The 21,059-nt window shown below is 45.1% G+C and overlaps 1 protein-coding gene across 1 annotated transcript; it reads right to left on the minus strand.

Moving 5' to 3' along the window:
• Nucleotides 1-1,121: 1,121 nt before the first annotated feature.
• CLK1 (CDC like kinase 1) lies at nucleotides 1,122-17,418 on the minus strand. Its single transcript, XM_075934303.1, has 13 exons — nucleotides 17,259-17,418; nucleotides 13,240-13,382; nucleotides 12,798-13,023; nucleotides 11,574-11,664; nucleotides 11,121-11,187; nucleotides 9,004-9,120; nucleotides 5,663-5,829; nucleotides 5,485-5,579; nucleotides 5,265-5,394; nucleotides 4,159-4,241; nucleotides 2,438-2,517; nucleotides 1,514-1,604; nucleotides 1,122-1,415 (listed from the first exon to the last, which is right to left on the minus strand). The coding sequence occupies exons 2-13, from the start codon at nucleotides 13,380-13,382 to the stop codon at nucleotides 1,269-1,271; spliced, it is 1,437 nt and encodes a 478-aa protein (XP_075790418.1). The 5' UTR covers nucleotides 17,259-17,418; the 3' UTR covers nucleotides 1,122-1,268.
• Nucleotides 17,419-21,059: the final 3,641 nt, after the last annotated feature.

A 21,059-nucleotide genomic window follows, 5' to 3' on the forward strand; every position in this document is an offset into this window, starting at 1 on the left:
GGTAGGATTGTGGCATAGTAACAGGCTTACTAATGCCACTGATAACGCTGCCAGAAGTTAATCTGCATTTGTAATAGAAATTACATCACTTTAAGACATGCTTGTTGCATCAGAGAGGGCAAGACCTTTCTTAATGTTGAAAGTGAAATTACTTGGGTGCCATGGTTGTCATTACTTAGCCCAAAAAGTGATCCCCTTGTGAAGTATGTTTAATGAGTGATCTTGATAGAACTTTAGTGCACAAATGTATTCAATAGGTGTCTACTGTAGTGATCTGCTTCCTTACTTTGTATCTTGTTTTATCTTAGACTTTAAAAAATAAAGTCTATCCTTACACTTAATAGGCTAGTTTGCCAAAACAAAGCTGGCTCCTGCTACACAAGCCTGATTAAAGGACAAACAGCTGTCTGGAATAGAAAAACCACATCAGATTCTAGACTTGTCTTTCTTAGCATGTTCATTTTGGAGAATGAAACTAAAGCTAGACCTGTGACTGGCATAAATGGTGAATATAGAGTTAGGTGGCCCTTATAGCTTATAAAACCATAGTCTAATGCTTATGGAACCAGGTTAAGCAAGCTTATGAGCCTTGCTTTTGTAAGGGACTCAAGTTTACACTCCAGTTCTTTGGTGCTGACAAGGTTCTTGCAAATTCTGACACTTGCATTGACAAGGAAGATTCTTCATTATTCCTCTTCGGCCCAGGGCTTATCTGCCTGATGAACATTTCATCATGGGTTAACTGGTAAAACTGGTTTTAGGCTACATCACCAGGGGGAGCAGTACTGAGATCAGTCATCTGTGACCAGGACTCATGCTGTAGTCAGCTCTGTATCTTACAGGAAGAGAATAAGGGAAATGGACTGGAGCGTTGCTGTAGGTCAGGGTGGCCAGCTTGTGGCTTGCAAGCTGCATAGCACTCTTCCTTCTCCCTCCCCCCCAAACCACTCCCTGGCTTTCCGGTGCTGCCCCCAAGATAAACACTGTGGGCACTGGGTGCAAGGGCATCCGCACCTCTATAGGTTGGGGACCACTGAGCTAGAAGATTAGAGGCCCAGCATGTTCAAATGCTTTTATTTAGGGAAAGACTTGGCAGTTGGAACTAAAGTACAATTTCCAGATAGTTTCAAAAAGCTTTATTTCAACCAAGTGTCCAAATAAACTGTCATGATACAAAACAGCACATTTACAAAGCTAACTGTACAAAATAAGTTTGCTTCTTTTGTTGACTGACACAGTCTATAATTTGCTCTAGAGAACTATAAAGACTACTTATTTTCCTGCTTTAGTACAGAAAAGAAAGGATGAGTCAAGGCCTCTTCAAGGGTAATTCTTTTGGCTGGGTCATACTCCAACATTTTTTTAATTAGGTCAAACAGATTTTCATGGTCAGAATCTTGACACAGCATGAACTCCTAAAGAAAGAAAGAAAGGGGAAATAATCAGTTGAGGAAATTTCCCCACAGAGAAAAATTAACTCATCCTTTTACCTTGAGTGGTTTTCAACTCTTACCTTGAGTGGTTTACAGCGTCTTGAAACATATCTACCCGCAGAACTATGTTCATCCCAGTCTAGTTGGTTATGATGAAAATACTTGTGTTTCCTGCAGATAATTGAGTTGCAATCACAAACCGATCTTCTAAAACAATAATATGACCATACACTCAACTAATCCTTTTGTAAGGGAAGATGGCAATATATAAGGATTGCCAGTAGTAAACATTTTATGTACATGGTTCTGTTTGTTCAGGCAACTGTGTGTATTAGATGAAGACTAACAATTTTAACACTACACCAAGATTTAAACAGAAGTGGTAGAATTATACAGAAATGTCTGTACCAGGCCAATCTCAGCCCTATCACTCAGAACACCAGAATGATGTGGACAAATTAAGCAACCAAGGTTGGTTCTGAATAGGTTTGACACAGCTCATCAATGTCAATTACCCTTTTCAGTTATGTACTCACTGATCCATTGCATTTGACCATTAGTCTAAGGCAAGGGAAGGCAAAACTGAGCTATGGTCCAGAGTTTATACTAACAGCTAGGTTTTTGCAATTTAGTTTCCTTCCTCTCTGTCAAGATGACAAGACGTACCTTTAGTTTCCATTCCTGTCTTCCCTTATTACAGAAAGTCAGTGATATTTACCATCTTCCACCCAGGCTCAACAGTGTAAAAAGCATAGTGGTGCAGCAAAAATAATCTCTTTTTTTTGGGGGGGGGGGGGGGGGGGGTATATATACCTCTCTTACAAGTCTAGCAAAGCAGAACATTGCTGTTCTCTGCTTTACTAGCCAGAGTTGTGATTTATCTAGATGAAGCAACACATGCACCAGAACTTAGATTAAATGCAAACCTTGATTTTTAAATCAAGTCTGAAAATTATAAAAACAAATGGCACAGGGAGAAGAAATGTTTGAATATAATCCATTACCTGGTTTTCTGTATCATGTGAAGTGGTAAAGGCCCAAGTATTCTTTCCATCATTGCCAAATGCTCTTTACTATCGTGTGTCTAAAGAAAGAATAAAAACATTTAGCTTCTTTAATATTTTTAGATGTCAACTTTCAGAAATAACTTACAGCTGAATTATCACAAAACTAAGCAACACTTTTTTCACAGGGACCAGCTGACTCTGCATATAAATTCAAAAATCCCAACATCAGCCTTCAGAATTAGAAGTTGTGGTGGTGAGCTGTTTAATAGAACTGATGCAAAAAAAAGTTTAATGGAAGCTATATTTTTTTCAGCTAAATTAACATTTAAAAGAATTTAAAGCTAACAATAAGTTTCACACATACAGAATGAGAATCAACCGTCTAGGAAGGAGTATTGCAGAAAGATCTAGGGATCACAGTGGACCACAAGCTAAATAAGTCAGTGTGACACTTGCAAAACAAAAAAAAAAAAACACCACCCCATAATTCTGGGATACATGAACAGGAGTGTTGTGAGCAAGACACAAGTCATTCTTCTGCTCTACTCCGTGCTAAGGCCTCAATTGGAGTACTATGTCCAGTTCTGAGCAGCACATTTCAAGAAAGAGGTGGAGAAATTGGAGAAGGTCCAGGGAAGAGCAACAAGAATGATTAGAAGTCTAGAGAACGTGACCTATGAAGGAAGACTCAAAGAATTGGGCTTGTTTGTTCGGAAAGGAGGAGACAGAGAGGACATGACAGTGGTTTTCAGGGATCTAAAAAGGATATCACAAGGAGGAGGGAGAAAAATTGTTCTCCTTGGCCTCTGAGGATAGGACAAGAAGCAATGGGCTTAAACTGCAGCAAGGGAGGTTTAGGATGGACATTAGGAAAAACTTCCTGTCAGGGTGGTTAAACACTGGAATAAGTTGCCTAGGGAGGTTGTGCAATTTCTATCACTGGAGATATTTAAGAGTAGATTAGATAGACATCAGGTATGATCTAGACTTTACTGGGTCCTGCCATGAGGGCAGGGGACTGGACGATCTCTCGAGGTCCCTTCCAGTTCTAGTGTTCTCTGATACCTTCTCACTATAACACCTGTTCCTACTACAAGCATCCAGGAGGATTGGCTTTTTGGGTCATGTTACTTCTAAACATGTCATTTTAAATAGAACTTCAGCATTGCAACATACACATCTTTAAGGTAAGGCTTATAGTGGAAATAGATGCCTTGCTCCTTGACAGTTCCCTCAGTAGAATGCTTTATGCTTGCTAAGATTTGAACATGTCCAAGCAGTGTATCTAAACTATTGCAAGGGAAACAAAACCATGAACTCTGCGACTCGAAATAAAATAAAGGGGCCAATATTTTACTGTTTAAAACAATTTTAAGCTACATATTTAGATACTGATTCAGGATCTTGAATCATTATTTGCTTAAGACAACTGTTCTGACTGATATCATACAGTTAGGACAAGCTACTTTTAGGTGCATTTTTAACGCATCAAAGCCATGACTGTAGTACATTGTGTGTGACTACATAAGCAGGGAAAAGCAATAGTGAACAGAGGTAATTTCTGTGTATCTGTACAGTCTAAGTTCCCATTATAAAGCAAAAGGATAATGTTTCCTGAGCATCAGAATGTCTATCGAAAAGCATCTCCCCAAGACTTCATGTATTGGGGGAACAACAACAACTATTACCTTTTGATAAGAATTTTCAAAGTTACCTACCGGAAATACTGTGAATCCAAGATAATATTCTATGAGAATACAACCTATGCTCCAAACATCGCAAGGTTGTGACCATCCCAGAGCTGTCAAAAAAGTTAAAAAAAATATATGTACATGAAACTTGTAAATTTTACTTTAGTTAAAAGTGCAATACCCATTAAAAGTGCAATACCCATTTTAAGTTAATCTGTTGGTGTACTTCAGAATGGGGTAGACAAATTAAGAAACTGAACAACAACTGACACCCATTATACTAATGGCAACTGAAAGCAGTTCTCTCTCTAGCAAGTAAATGGCCTGGGAAATAGAAATCCAGTATACCGTATATACTCGAGTATAAGCCGAGTTTTTCAGCACAGTTTTTGTGCTGAAAAATGCCCCCCTCGGCTTATACTCGAGTCAGCATCTCGAACTGAGGCGGGCAAAGCCGCAGAGGCGCGGGACACGCCCCCCCCCCCCCCCCCCCCCGCGGCTGCGGCTTCAGTCCGGGAGCCTGTGGTCTGCTGGGGACGGTCCCCAGCAGACCACAGGCTCCCAGATTGAAGCGGCAGCAGCGGGGGGGTCCCGCGCCTCTGAGGCTTTGCCAGAGCAAAGCCTCAGAGGCGCGGGGAACCGCCGCTGCTGCCGCTTCAATCTGGGTGCCTGTGGTCTGCTGGGGACCGTCCCCAGCAGACCACAGGCTCCCGGATTGAAGCGGCAGCAGCGGAGGTTCCCCGCGCCTCTGAGGCTTTGCTCTGGCAAAGCCTCAGAAGCGCGGGAACCCGCCCGGTGCCCCTGGTCTGCTGGAGACGGTCTCCAGCAGACCAGGGGCACCGGAGCAGCTTTCGCCCCGACTCATTTCCTACCCTAGGCTTATACTCTGGTCAATACTTTTTCCCAGTTTTTTGGGGTAAAATTAGGTGCCTCGGCTTATATTCGGGTCGACTTATACTCGAGTATATACGGTAAGTCTTTTTAAAACACCGGCTCGATTATTTGAACATACAAACTGATCTCAAAAAATGAGAATCAGCCCTCAAGGCAATAATGTAATGAAGTGTCTGAATTAATAAATGCTGTACAGTAACAGAAATTACAATATTTCTAAATAAGATTTAATTTCTGACCTAAAATAACTTCAGGAGCTCTGTAATGTCTTGTAGATACGAGAGTACTATGATGTTCATCATCATATGTTGCACTTCCGAAGTCCACAATTTTGATGTCTGGATTTTTTAGTGTACGTTCATCACGTTTCTAAAATGAAATATACAGCATTAAATGCATGAACAGAATAAGCCCAAAAGAATATGCTGTAGGGAGAACCATTTGAGACTATAGATTTACCAATTTTGGGTTATACTCTTCTACATAGTCAGACTTCACAAATAAAATATTTTCAGGCTTCAGATCTGTATGAGTCAATTTGTTCACGTGTAAAACTGCAAGAGAAATGAACGTTAACAAGCTGTGTGTAAAGAATAGTAATAATTTCAACAAATTTAAAAATATTAAACATACTTACAATTTACAGATTTACAAATCTGATATGCTATCTTCCTAATGTGGTCAAGCCGAAATGGCAAAAAACTGTTCTCTTTAATAAAGTCATAGGTACTAAGTCCCAGTAGTTCAAAAACAATGCAAACATGACCGTGATGTTCAAACCATTCCAACATCTGTACACAGCGACTAAAAAAAAAAAACCAAACAGTAAAATGTACTGTAATAGACATACAACTGATGTTATAAATGCTAATATAGCCAATTTATGAACACAATATATAACCTGAACAGTGAGTTATCCCAGTATATAGTAAGATTTTCTTATATGTATTGTTCTAACTGGGTGCTAGAAGAATGAAAGGGAGGGCAACAAACCAAGTTCCAGATGTTATGGACAACCAGAAGCCAACTGCATGCTTCCAGGCTCCAGTTCAAAGTGATATAGTCCAGTGGTTCTGAACTAGGGGCCCATGGCTCCTTGGGGAAGGGGGAGGGAGTCTGTGAACAGGTTTCAGGGAGTCCACCAAGCAAGGCTTGCTGGGGCCAAAGCCTTATAATATGGGGTGGAAGCCCACGGAACCCTGAACAACTGCCCAGTTTGTTACCCCATAACACTGGCCCTGACTCATAGGCACTACTCTACAGTAGAAAACTGACTTAAGCTATGCAACTCCAGTTATGTAAATAGCTAGAGTTGATGTACCTTAAATTGAGTTGCTGCACCACAGAGGATTAGAGGGAGAAACTCTCCCACTGCCTTCCCTTACTCTCCTCACCCAAGGTAGAGTAACATGGATGACAGGAGAGTAAGCTGATTTCAATTTGGCAGATTTTCACTAAACTCACTAAATCAGGGGTGGGAAACCCCTCACCCTCAAAAAACCCTGCAAAGCCTAAGGGGACCAGGCTAGTAGACTATGCCTCCCTTTGGCTCTAGGGTGGTGCCAAAATTAGGAGTTCAATGCATGGGAAAGGGCTGAGGTGGGTATGTGGGGTGTGGGCAGGAGGTAGGGTACAGGAACAGGCTGGGGGTAACAAAGCAGAGTCTGGGGATGCCAGGTTTCCTCTTCTGCCACTCAGAGGATGGCCAAAATGTTTTTTTTATCCTGGATGGCAAAACACAGCCTGCCCCTTCTCATGTATCTAAACATTGACAGCCATTGCCTGACTGATGAGACACCATGCTGCCTCACAGTAAATGTAGAGTCTTGAATTTGTTGTAATGGTCATATGGGTCTCATTAGAACTCTTTGATTGGCTGCAACATACCATATATTGGGCAAGGCAAACATTCCCCAATAGCTGTTTCATCAAGGGACCATATCAGCAAATCCCCACTTTGACACACTGACCCATGAAAATGCTGGGCATTACCTACCTCCATGGCAACGCGCCCCCCCCCCCCCCCGCTCTTCAGCCAATTGTATGTGACCCAGGTGGTCGTGCAGTGAGCCAAGTTTAAGCTCTCCGATGGCTGTTTTAAATTATGGGAGCTAAACAAATCTGTGAGTCAACTAGAAATAATCATGCTCTAATTGAAAATACCAATACACTGACACTGGAAAGGAGAGTAAAAGTATTCACTCAGGCTTATACAGTTTGTGTGTGGAATGTTTAGGGTCCATGCTATACATGAAAAAGTGAGTGAGAGAGAGAGACCTGTAAGAGATAAAAAGTACTTGTGGTTTGAAACTTTCACCTTGTGTGCATCACCAACTCAAAGACTAGAAGCTCCAGAACAAATTAACACATGGCTTCAGGCTCTGTAGACAGATCCATGTTTCAAAGAGCTTGCAACTAGCATCACACCTAGTACTTGCTACTTCTGGCTAAGAAACAGAATTACCACATAAGCCAAGATCTGGCCTTACTGCAATTCAATTCACCATGTATTAGTAACAGGATTTTTTAAAACTCATTTAAGATCAGAGTTTTAGATATCCACAACTCTCCAAAAAATTGTGTTAAAATATTGTGGCTGGAAAATAAGCATCATCATGCGGGAGCAAGGGGAACCTTGCAGGCTGGATCAAGAAAATCATGGGCAATAGGTTCCCCACCCCTGCACCAAGTCAACTACTGGTGGAGCAATCTGTTAAGCATCAATCTAGGCTGCAGTATAGATGCAGCCTTATATGCAGAAAAACAGTAGCTATGGGCCAAAACACTGATCATAGCCATTTTGCCAGGATGAGGGAATTGGGAGATCAAAAGTTTTAAAAAGCTTTCATTGAAAAGAAAGGTAGAAGAAAGAGGGTACCCTGAAAGTTGCCTAGGGCTCTTCAGCATGAAGCTGTGAGCTCTGACAAAGAGATGCTGATAAAGATACAGACTTTGTGAAAAAGCCCTATAAGGAGTTAGTCCTATGACAGGGTAGACAATTTGTGATATTTGGTCACTCCAAGATTTTGTTGTGTGGCTCTTGACCACTTTTTTGTTTGGAAGGGCTGCAGGGTCTGGAATGGAGGAAGGGTGCAGGAGAGAGCTTGTGATAAGTGACTGTGGGTGAGAGGTGCATATATTGGCCTTGTAGGACCCCAAGGCAGGATCCTTGCCTGCCACAGTCCCAGGCTGTTGAGAAGAGCTGGCTGCTTCCAGGCAAGAGGAGTGAGAGATTTTGCTGGGCCATGCCTCGTACTCCCCTCCTTTCCCCGGGCACCCAGAGCAGAGAGCGCCACAGGGAGCAGCTAGCCACTTAAAACAGCTGTTATGTGCCGAGAGTCCCGGTGGGGCGGCCCGCAGGCCAGATCCCAGGGCTTTGTAGGCCATATCTTGACCACCCGTTCTAGAGTCCTTATATAGAAGATAAACAACCACAAGCAAATATTCTTAGCTAGAATATATCTTAAAAATAAACTATACTTTGGCGTAGAAGGCTTAACTTCATTACACCCAGAGAAAACAGAACTGCAGGGTGTAAGCCTAATAGTCAGACATGCTGAACCAATCATGGTTAGTACACAGGGCCTCATCTGAGTATGGAAGAATCATATGATTCCATTCTGACTCAGATGGTGCTTTCTACAGGCAAGGTGACAGGATCAGAAGGGGGTCTCAGAGGTACACTTCACTCAGCATAGTTCAAACAAATAATTCTGTAGAGGACCAGAGGGACACATAATTAAATAGGAAATAAAAATACAATCCTCTACCCTGAGGAGTTTACAATCTATATTAATAATGAAATATTTTGTCCAGTGTACTAAGCAAGACACGCAAAGGAAAGAATTCACAGAACATTGACACTATATTGCCTAAATAATCCAGTGTTAGTACTTCATTTCTTTTACTCCATTAAACAATTGTAGCAATAAAGAAATCCTAAAACCAAAATTTCTTCCATTCTAATTTTATACTTACAATGTGCTGTTGGGATCCGATGCATTTAAATGATCCAACACCTGTATTTCTGAACGAGCCGCTTCACAGTATCTATCAACATTTTTTACTATTTTCACTGCTACGTGTCTACCTTCACTGTAAAATAAAGTTTTTGAATAGTTATAGGCAACAGAACTACTGCTATAGGATAACAATAGCACCTCATAAGTTTCCTTTACAGCACAAATGAACTGCAAAAGCTGCCAGTTAATTATCAAGTGATCTTTGTAACATGAATTTAGTGTTTACCCTTAAAACTATTAAAAAAACCTATTAAATGTAATATATTCAAATATAGAACACCAATTTTCTGCCACTTACTGTTATTCTAACATGTTGAATAGGCCCAGATCAGGGGAGTGGACTACTTGCATCTTCTCCCCACTTGCTGTCTCTATATTAGAGGCAGCAAGGTCAAGGAGCAGGGAAGAGAACAGGAGACGGTGCATGGGGGAGCTGGCTTAGAAGCCAGCTCTCCCCCAACTTCATCATGCTGCTTGCCCTCTGCTGCTGCCTCAATCAGAGGCAGCAGTGTGGGGAGGGGGCAGGAGAGGTTGCTCTGGAAGCAGCCTCTGCCCCCTGCAAACAGGGGCTGCTCCAGCAGCAGCATCTGTTCACGGCAGCCGAGACTGGCCGCAAACAATGGCCGCGCTCCAGCAGTGGACCCTGTCCACACGGCTGTCCAAGCTAACCACTGGGATCTCCCAGCTAACGGGGGATGCTGAACCCAGCAGGATCCAGGACTGAGCAAGCCCCAGCTGAGTCCCAACTTGCACCGGGTCCAGGATCTACCCGCACTGCAGCTTAAATGTCGTGTAAGCTTGGCTGCTTCCACACAGACACACACTTAAAATGCAGAGGTGCACCAGGGGCCTTCTGAGCACCTTCCCATATCAAATAGTTGTGTAGTTGATACAAACTGTATTGACTACACCATTACCCATCTCTTAACACCTTTATCCAGATTCAAACTAATACAGATGTAACAATTTATAGAGTTGGATTTTATGCTAACACTTTATTTTAGTACTAAAAGACATGTGGTGTCATCATGATAGCAAGTTACAGACTACACATGTGTCTTTCTCTCCCATATTAGCACTGGAGAAAAGCTTGACATACAGCCTCTTCATCCGACTTACGAACCAGTTGCAGACGAAGCAATTGGTCGTAACTCAATTTGTTCGTAAGAGGGGATCCCATAGAGTTATATGCGACCGCGCTGTTTGTAAGCACGGATCGCGTTCGTAACTCGGGGTCCGCCATTTACAACAGCTTCGGTCGTAACTGTGAACGGCCGTAAGTCGACTGTTCACAACTCGGGGACCGGCTGTTCTGAGATGCAGGGTTTGTCAGACATCTTAAATCTTGGTATAATCAGAAATTGGATTTACAAATTTTTTTCAGTTAAAAGGATTACATTCTGTGAGTTATTTGCAAATTATGTAACTGATAAAAGCATAGATAGGTATTAGGGATTGTAAAATGCACTTATTCAGTAAAATGTGTAGCCACTGAAAATGTCAGTGGTTTCACAATTACATGTGGGGATGGGCAGCTCCACAGAATCACCCCTACTCCGCCCTTCACCCTCTCCATCAGAGGCTATAGCATGGGGGTAGGGAGCACATGAGAGGGAAATGGGGCACGGGGCACAGGCAGCTCCTCAAACTCCAGGTGCCGCCTGTCCACACCTTGCCTCTGCTATAGAGACAGCAGCATGTGTGTGGGGGGTGCAACTATGAAGGTTAACTGTTTAGACACTCACATCCCTAATAGATACAATTAAATCAAGAATACACAAATTTGTTCATCAAGTACTTGTTATATACAGATAATTCAAATATTTTAAATCTGAGAAAATGGACTGCAGCTTTATAAACAATAACCTTCCAACTTGTGTTTTATCCCTGTATCAGTGCCATTATGTATAAATACAGAAGCAATACTATCAAGTCAGTTAAGAAATAACAACAAAAAATTAAAGGATTTAATAAAATTTACTGCAAGTGTGAAACCAGTTTGTAAATTAAGCCACACCAGACTGACAAAGTTTCATTTGTAAGGGGGGGGGGGGAAGGGCAAAGAGTACTTACGCTTTGTGATCTATGCACTCCACTACTTTTCCAAAAGCACCTTCACCCAGAGTACCAATGATTTCATCTAAAAGAGAAAAGAAAAATCAGTAAAAGTAGTAGTGATGTTTTATTTAGTTACTCACAAAACTAAGTTCTATCAATGCAGATTAATCTAAACTGTGCCTATAAAAAAGTGTAGCTAAACATCTCTAAGCTAGAGTACTTATTTTATTGGACAACTCTCATCAAGAGTTATAGCCATATCATTCCAAATTTCATTAACTTCATTTACTATTTTGGAAAATGCATATCAATGTTTAATTTCTACAGAAAAAGAAAAATAATCCCCCCACAAAAAACAAAAACAAAAAACCAAGAAAGAAAGAAAAGACTTTCAAAGCCCCTGACATCTTATTCTAAAAGAAATTATTCTATCTGAAAAGTTAATAAATTTTGAAAAATATTCTATACATCTTGCACTTAGTACGTCTCCACTCTGACAGATCAGGTGACCCTCCTCATCATCCTCTACACTCCTCGATCTTTTCCTTCGGTGACTCTTCTGGAAACGGCATGTGGGCGGCACCAAGATCGTCCAGCCAATCAATATACCCGAGTGAATTCAGGGCAGAATACGAAATTCATTCAGCGGGGAGATATTCAGGCATTCAGATACGCGCCAGGCCACAAACGGTTGGCAGGAGCAATTTCAAATTCAGTCCCCAGAAATTCACAGGGCACATAGTTTATGTTACAGGAGAAAAACATGGCAAGGAACAGATTTTCAGATAAGATACTCAAAGTGGCAAGGCAACAAAAAATTACAACACAATTTTTTTTAAATGATTCACTCGAGGCACTGAAATTTTAGGATTGCTGTGTCCTTATTCGCAAGTCTAATGCTATAAAACAGCAGGATTTAATATTTACTTATCTATATAAAATAGCCTTGTGGCCAAATTAAACAATCTGAGTTTATAGTAGTCATCTGAATTAAACATTGAGCAGTATTTCAGAATTAAAAAATAAGTCACAAAAAGATAAATCTACTCCAGGCTGCTTCAGTTAAAGAGTTACCAGTATAAATCATATTGTCTTCATCTGCTTTGTCAATTAAAGTTATGCACACCTAAATTAAGAGATCAAACAGCATCCAGCTAGTGGACAGACAGCATGCATATCAGATACTCTAAATCATACCGGAGCACTTATCAGGTGTTTTATTAACAGTTGCAAAACACTGCCTGCATAGATGCCTCTTTGAAATACAAGCTTACTTTAATGACTTTGTTAACAAAAGGAAATTTTAGTAGTATCTTGCACATAAATCACAAATGGTTTGGATTTTGAACAAGATGAAAGTATGTACTTTACATGATGAATTACGGATTTACATTTTAAGACCTATGGGGGGCAATACCTATGTTTCAGTTGACTATTAAATAATAAGCTCATTGGTGGTTTATTACTTTATTCAGTAGATTTCTGATAATTATATGTGCTAAGGTTTGGCAAGTATATACCTGCGTGAAATGACACCTTCTCATCCAAGGAAAATAATCTAACAAAAAATGATGTATTGTAAATATTAGAAATAAGACCTTCCCAAATTCGCACACTGACTGCTACAGCTCAGCTGAGAAGTTATTTTCCTAAAATAAAATAATCTTCTAAAATTTAAAAAATTATTCATACCATTTGTGAATGATGATGTGAGGCACTATATGTCTTGTGTTTTCTTTTATAGCTACTTCTCCCACTATGGCCTGAAGACTTGCTACTGTGGTTGTGATAACCATTTTCATGATCTCTGTTATGATGTCCATTTTCACACACTTGACTGTAATCACTTCTGTATTCTTCAATATAGCGCCGATCATGATGATCTCTTTCATTTGCAGACCTGGCTTCCGAATAATGACTAGAAATTAAAATAAGTGCATTTAGTTAACATTGCATTACATCAAGTGACAATTCTTAATTATTACTGAAAGGCTTCATTGTTGAAATACTTGCAAAATATTATGTCAAGAAAATACTAAGTAAGTTAACAGATTGTCTGATATGTACTTACTGAAATCTAAACAATTCTTCAAACAGTTAGCAAACCACAATTAAAAATCCAAAATTTATTTACCTGTCATTATGTTTGCTGCGCTTGTTCTCCCGTACACTGCTGTGAGATCTCTTCTTTCTCTTATGACTATTGCTGCACTTTCTGGGATCACAACTTTCCTTTTCATCCCAGTCAGGATATTCACTTCGTTTGGAATGCCGCATCTGTCACAAAAAACCCAGTCCCACCTTTAAATTACATCCTAAATTAGGGATGTCATGAGTAGTCAACTAGATGATTAACCCATAAACCTAGGCTTATGGGTTAATCCTGTCAACTACTCTCATTCTCCTCCCCGCTGCCTCTGTATGGAAGGCAGCAAAGGGGGAGGGGGAAAGCTGAGGCTAGGGGAGCTAGCTTAAAAAGCCCATTCTCCCGGCTCAGCAGTGCCGCCTCCTACCCCATCACAGCTGCTTCTAGCAGTGGTGGCCACAGCAGCAGAGGGAGGGCATTAACTGCTTTGCAGTAGCAGCCCCTCTCTGCTAGGGATCCAAGCTCCCTACAGACAGAAGCTGCTCCACATCGAGCCTGGCTCCCCCTGACAGAAGCAGCAGGGGTGAGGTAGCAGGGGGCTCCCGAGGAGTGTGACCGAAAGCCCACTGGCGCTGGCCCCACCCCTGGGGACTATCAAATAGTCATGTAATCTGAAAGAATTCATGAAGTTACACAACTATTCAAATACCCACTGAGGAAGTGGGTCTGGCCCACGAAAGCTCATCATCTAATAAACCATCTTGTTAGTCTTTAAAGTGCTACATTGTCCTGCATTTTGCTTCAACTACCCCAGACTAACACGGCTACATTTCTATCACTATCCCTACCCTAGTTACAGTCACAGCTTACCAATACAATGTAAATAAAAATTAATGGAGATTGCCTATCTCCTAAAACTGGAAGGGACCTTGAAAGGTCATCGAGTCCAGTCCCCTGCTTCCACAGCAGGACCAAGTACCATCCCTGACAAATTTTTGCCCCAAATGGCCTCCGCAAGGATTGAACTCAAAACCCTGGGTTTAGCAGGCCAAGGCTCAAACCACTGAGCTATCCCTCCCCCGTAATAGAGAGCACACTGATCTAAACTGCTAACAGTTTTAAATAGTTAGTCTTGCCAGTGAACTTTATGGTAAGTAATAGGGACGTTAAACATTGGTTAATTGAATTGTCGTTTAATCTCATGAATTCTTATTGGTTAGTCAACTATTCTATAGTCCCTGGTCAGCACATCTGAGGGGGAGGGGTCTGAGCTCCCAGACCCAGCATGAGCCAGAACTGGGTTGGGCTGCTTGTCCGCCTGGCTCCTAATACACTTTAAATGCAGAGCCACAGTGTGGGTAGGTCTAGGACCCAGCCAGAACTAAGCTAGGCTGCTGGCCCACCTGCAAAGAAAAATGTACTGGTGTGGAGGAGGGAAGAATGTGTGTAGTCTATAGCATTAATCTATTAAGTTTTTGCTTATCGGTTAATTGACTATACTATTACATCCGTAGTAAGCAGGGATGTTAAAATTGATGTATTTATGTAAAAGTTTACATGCAGGGAGGAGGCTCCCCCCGGAGCTGATGCTCGTGAGGAGCCAGGTAAAGACGGCTCCCCGTAAGCACTGGTTCCATGACTGGAAGGAGGCAGCTCCGTGCAGGGAGCTGGCTTTGGTCTCCCCCGCCACCCCACACTGCTGCCTCTGAGGGGCCTGCATATAACCATGGGCGTACACTGTTAACAAGTGGTCACCAACCAGTAGATTGGGATCTACTTAGTAGATCTTGGAGCCTCTGACAGGTGATCTTGACTGGTTTGGCCAAGAGGCTATCAAATGCAGCACTTCAGCTGTTCTTCCCCCCATTGCTGTGTACCTCCTGCCCTTTTCCTTGGCACTGTCCCCCACTCTCCTGCTTGCTGTGCAGAGCAAAGAAGGGAGAAGAGGGAGCACTGATGTCAGGGTGCCTCCTCTCCCACCCTGTAGTTTATCTCCACAGAACAGAGGGGGTACAACAGGGTTTGGCATGGAGGGAGTTTGCTGGCTACTTCTGAGAGTGGTGTAGGGCCAGGGCAGCCTGCACCCCTACCCTCTGCCCCTGCCTGATGAAAGGGAGGAAGGATGGGGGAAGTCTGGAGAATGGAGTGAGTAGGGGTGGGGCACTGGAGAAGGGGAACAAAGGAGGCGGGGCAAGGGTATTTGGGTTTGAGGTAGATCCTGTATTGCAGTTAAATTTAAAAAAGTGATCTCGTGTTTAAAAAGGTTAGAGATCACTTGGTACACTGTAACAACCCTAATGCTAAGTATCCTGTTTTGTAGCATTCCTCTTGCTCCATCCTCTGGTTTCAAAAAAATCAAGGCATCTGTGTCTTTACAGAGACAGGGACCAAATAAGCTAACACACCTCATCAGAAATTCTATCACCTCAAATATTTTGACTCTAGCAAAGACCACCCATTAGGAGTTAGTCATTTCTGCAGACGTGTCCATGGTGAAAATTCCTTCAAGTTCCACGTTCCATTAACTCAATTTTCAAGCAAAAAGCATTCTTCATGTAAACATGCCTATCTAAACATACCTACCAAAAGTTCCCAAGCCTCAATCAAAACACAATGGTAAACTGCTTAAATATCCTAACTCTGATTATTATGATTATGCTTTGTCTGCAAAGAAGGGAAGAACAGGAAATGGAAAAAATATAACTCAAAGCTTTTATCCTAGTCAAGATCATAGAATGATAGAGGGGGAATAGACCTCAGGAGGTCATCAAGTCCAGCCCCCTGCCCAAGGCAGGGCCAATCCCAACTAAATGACTTAAAAAACCTCTAGGGATGGAGATGCCACCACCTCCCTAAGGAACCCATTCCAGTGCTTCACCAGCCTCCTAGTGAAATAGTTTTTCTTAATATCCAACCTAGACTTCTTGTTCTGCCATCCGTCACTACTGAGAACAGCCTCTCTCTGGCCTCTTTGGAACCTCCCTTCAGGAAGTTGAAGGCTGCTCTCAAATCCCCCCTCACTCTTCTCTTCTGCAGACTAAACAAACCTAAATCCCTCAGTCTCTCCTCATAGGTCATGCACTCCAGCCCCCTAATCATTTTGGTCTCCCTCCGCTGGACCCTCTCCAATGTGTCCACATCCTTTCTATAGAGGGGGGGACACAGCACTAGACACAATATTGCAGATGTGGCCTCACCAAAGCCGAATAAAAGGGAATAATAATGTCTCTAGATCTGCTGGCAATGCTCCTCCTAATGCAACCTAACATGCCATTAGCCTTCTTGGCTACAAGGGCACACTGTTGACTCATACCCAGCTTCTCATCCCTGTAACCCCCAGGTCCTTTTCTGCAGAGCTGCTACTTAGCCAGTCAGTCCCCAGCTTGTAACTATGCTTGGGGATTCTTCTGTCCCAAGTGCAGGACTCTGCACTTGTCCTTGTTGCCCCTCCTCAGATCCTCACACACAGTGGCCACATACATAAAATATGACCGTGACAGTTTATATCCCCATCTGAGGACTGTGCAGAACTTGCAATGCTGCCTGCACGTACCCCCTCCGCTAACCTTTCCATGGGCGCCCCGTGCCAGGCCGTGTGAGAGACCCACCCCGCAGCCGGAACAGGCCGAGCAAGGCACTTCTAAGCCTCCTCCCTCTTGCAACCCCCGCCCTGCTCAGCGCCAACCCCGCACGGGCTGCAGCTGGGCAGGCGGCCGAAGCAGAAACGTGCCTGGCCCCGCGCGAGACGTCAGCGGCAGCCATTTTGTCGCCGTTCGATGCTGGGCAGACAACATGGCGGAGAAGGGGGGGGGCTCATGCGGGATTCACGCCCGTAACGGTTGCGGCAGCCCCTGAGGAGAGTTCCCGCGTGGGGCGGCTTCGGGCTGGGACGCTCCCCCCCCCCCACGCACAGAGAGCGACAAGCCCCCGCCCGCTGTCCCGGTCGTGCGGGGCCGTACGAGGCCGATGCCCCGAGAGCCCAGCTGCTCCGGGCAGCGACACCTTCCGCCCCCGCTGCCCCGCAGGCACCCGGCCTCCCTGTGACCCGCCACCAAGTAGCGCCTCACCGCTGGGGCCGCTGCTCCCTCAGAGCTCTGTGGTGCTGCTCAGCGTCCGAGCCCGCCCTGCGCTGCACCAATGGCGCCGCCGACTAGAACCTTCTGGAGTGGGGAAGCGCGTCACACAGGGTGGGGCGGTGCGCATGCGCGGGCCCCTCGCGACTCTTGCCTGGTGCGGGGGAGGGACAGCGCAGTGCCCGCGCGTCGCGCTCTCGTGCCTGCTGGCGCTTGCGCAGTGCGCCGCCTGCGCTCGGCGGGGCGGGCTGTGGTGCGCGCAGTCGCCCGCGGTTTCTAGCTCCACTAGTTGCACGTCTGTCCCGCCAGTGAGAGGGCTCATCCCCCCCCCCCCCCGCAGGCCCTGTCACCGCAAATAGGGATGAACTCACCTGTCCCCCACCTGGGAGTGACCTGGGCCACGCTCCTCTGGCTGGTCTGCACTGCAGTAAAAGCCCCGTCCCCAGGCCATGCCAGAGCCACCCCCCCACCTTACCTCAGGGTGTCCCCTATGCTGCCTTCCACTGGGCAGCCTGGCTTGTCTCTGGGAGGGGGGAGCCAAGACATGAACCCACCCCCTGCTGCCTCCAGGCAAATGCCCTAAGCCAGGCATGTCCAAAGTCCGGCCAATTGCGGCCCGTGTTCCGGTTTCATACGGCCCCACAGGTAATTTGGCAATATCTATCTTTTATGGCCCCCAACGAATCCATATGTATTGAGATGAATACATTGTAAAAATCTCAGTTAATGTCAGTTGGTCTAAATCAGTTATAAATATATTTGGACACAACATGTATACTTGGTGTGATGTTCCTGTTCATATTTTTTGAACTTAAAAGTTGACAGACAACCTTTATTACCAATAATATGTAATGTACTTTACAATGTTCCCGACGTATATTTCAGCTTCCTGGATTTTTTTTTTCATCTGGCCTTCAGATATGAAAGGCAGAGTGATTTAACACCTGTTTAGATTTGTCATCCATGTGACGAAATGAAAAGTATGCCGGTTGCAATAACCGTTGCATAAAATAGTTAATTTGCATTTAATTTTAATGGTTCAAAGAACGTCAGGCAAAATGGTTGGCCCTCACGCATGTTCATTTAATCAAATCTGGCCCTCTTTGCAAAAAGTTTGGACACCCCTGCCCTAAGCCATGCTAGAGCCCACCCCACCCTCAGAGCATCCCTTATCCTGCTCTCCACTGGAGCAGCTTTGGTGTGGGCTGAGCTGTCCGGCCCGTTTGTCCCTCAGGAGGTAGGGGACTTGAGCCCACAACCCTGCCCTCCCCAGGTGAATGGCCTAGCCCAGAGGTGTAGCAAAGAGGGTGCGGGGGGTTAATTGCCCCTGGGTGACACGCTAGGGGGGCGCCAGGCTGGGGTGAGAGCAAGTGCATGCTGTGCAGGCTCACCTGGCATGGGCGGCGAGTTATATGGCTGTCCTCCCCCCCCCCCCCCCCCATGGCCACGGGCCATCCCTCCGTGCGCAGCATTCAGTCGGCTCCCCCTTGCTGGTGCACGCTGCACACAGCAGGGACGGTCCAGGGCCAGGGGGGACAGCCATAGAACTCACCACCCATGCCAGTGTTCATTCAGCTCCCCCCTGCCTGCACACGCTGCGCAGCGTTTCCAGGTGACCGGGGAGATGCCCGGCCGTGATGTGACATCATGGCCTGGGACTTTAAAAGTGTTCGGTGCCGCGTGGTGCTGGCCTAGCTTCCGGTTCGGAGTCCGGGGACTTTTGAGGCCCGAGCGCAGACTCCGGCCCCACAAAGTGGAAGGCAGAAGGTATGGCAGGCAGGGGGAAAACTAGAGGGAAGGGGTGGGAGAGGAAGGGGCTTGTGTGGAGGGGAGGGAAGGAGCTTGTGCAAAGGTGGAAGGGAGAGGGAAGATACAAATGCCAGGGGGCCAAGTTCAGACAATGAGGGAAAGGGCAGGAGGGGAGGTGTCAGTGGGAGGTGGGACAGGTTGATGCTGGGAGAGGAGAGGGGAAGGGCATTAGGGTCTAGAGGGGAGAGGTGCTGGGAGAAGGCTTGAAAGGAGGGGTGGGCATGAGAAAGGTGGGGATGGAGCAAGTCATGTGTGAGGGCACAGGAGCATGAGGGGAATGGGGGCAAAGAGTGGTGAGGGGGTGGGCATCAGGGAAAAAGAGGGCAAAGGGGGCAGGGGCAGTGAGGGAAGGGGGAAAAAAGCCCTGATCGTCATTTTCGCGATTGGGGCTTTTTTGCGGAAAAGGCTACTGTGCTGTCTACACTGGCCCTTTTCCGGAACAGTTATTCCAGAAATAAGACTCTATATAAAACCATGGTACGCCCACATCTTGAATACTGCGTACAGACGTGGTCGCCTCATCACAAAAAAGATATGTTGTCATTGGAAAAGGTTCAGAAAAGAGCAACAAAAATGATTAGGGGTTTAGAACTGGTCCCATAGAGAGATTAAAAAGACTTGGACTTTTCATCTTAGAAAAGAGGAGACTAAGGGGGGATATGAAAGAGGTCTATAAAATCACGACTGTTGTAAGAAAAGTGAATAAGGAAAAGTTATTTACAGTAAAACCTGTGCTATCTAGCACTTAACTAGCCAGAAAACTTTAGGAACTGGCAAATTTCTGAACTGAGAACAAAACTTGTTAAAAGCAACAAAAACAAAAACAAACAAAAAAAAGAAAACTGGCACTTTAAGCCAGGCCGCTCCTCTCCGCCTCTGTGAGACGTACGTGCAGCATGTACCTGGGGGAGCCGCTCCTGATGCCAGGCCACATCCTGGACCCCCACAGTTCCTGAAAGCCCAGCAACCCTGCGGCTCGTGGCCGCCCGGCTCCCTTTCTCCCCCCACTCGCCTCTTGGCCTCCTCCCTGGCAGGTCAGCCCCCCACAACTCCTGGCACCCCCGCAGTTCATGGCCGCCCTGGCAGCCCACCCTCCCTCCCCCACAGGTCAGCTCCCTCACAGTCATCCCACCCCCAGTAGGCCACCCCCGCCATCTCTGCCCCACAGCTTTCACCCCCCCTCACCAGGCCACATCCTGCTCCCTCCTCCGTGGCTAATAGCCCCCCCAGCAGGCCACATCACGACACCCTACTCCCCCCTCCCCCCCCCTTCCTCCCCGCAATACCCAGAATTTTTATAAAACCAGCATGACCTAATCCTTGGGCATGCCAGATAACACAGGTTTTACTGTATTTGGTCCCATAATATAAGAACTCGGGGTCACCAAATGAAATTGAAAGGTAGTAGGTTTAAAACAAACAAAAGGAAGTTTTTCTTCACGCAGCGAACTGTCAACCTATGAAACTCCTTGCCAGAGAATGTCGTAAAGGCTAGGACTTTAACAGGATTAAAAAAAGAGCCAGATAAATTTATTCATCTATGGCTATTAGCAGGGCTCGCCGAGTGGCGGCGAACCCCGCTCGCCAGCTGTGCGATTCTGTGCTCTGCGCCGGCTCTTCTGGGGTGTAATCTACTCACCACAGGCGAGTAGATTACGTTGTTTGTCGAGCCCTGGCTATTAGTCAGGATGGGTAGGAATGGTGTCCCTAATCTCTGTTAGTGTGGAAATGCATGACAGGAGAGGGATCACGTGATGATTACCTGTTCTATACATTCCCTCTGAGGCACCTGCCATGGGCCATTGTCGGAAGACAGGATACTGGGGGCTAGATGGACCTCTGGTCTGACCCAGAATGGCCGTTCTTATGTTAGTGAGCAGTCCAGGCTGGAGCCTGCAGCTGCAAGGCCTTGTAAAAGGTTAGAGGGAAGGAGTGACTCATTAGTCTGGATTGTAAACACTGGAATGTCACTCTATCCAGTTCAGT

This window comes from Pelodiscus sinensis, chromosome 7 (genome assembly GCF_049634645.1).
Source record: "Pelodiscus sinensis isolate JC-2024 chromosome 7, ASM4963464v1, whole genome shotgun sequence".
NCBI lineage: Eukaryota > Metazoa > Chordata > Testudines > Trionychidae > Pelodiscus > Pelodiscus sinensis.

Excerpts from the sequence above, each read along its gene's own strand:
- CLK1 (XM_075934303.1), bottom strand. The coding sequence starts at position 13,382 with ATGCGGCATTCCAAACGAAGTGAATATCCTGACTGGGATGAAAAGGAA. Across the intron at positions 11,188-11,573 it reads AGACGTACTAAGTGCAAGAT|ATGAAATCATTGGTACTCTG; the intron begins GTATAGAATATT and ends TTTCTCTTTTAG. Across the intron at positions 2,518-4,158 it reads TTGGATTCACAGTATTTCCG|ACACACGATAGTAAAGAGCA; the intron begins GTAGGTAACTTT and ends TTCTTTCTTTAG.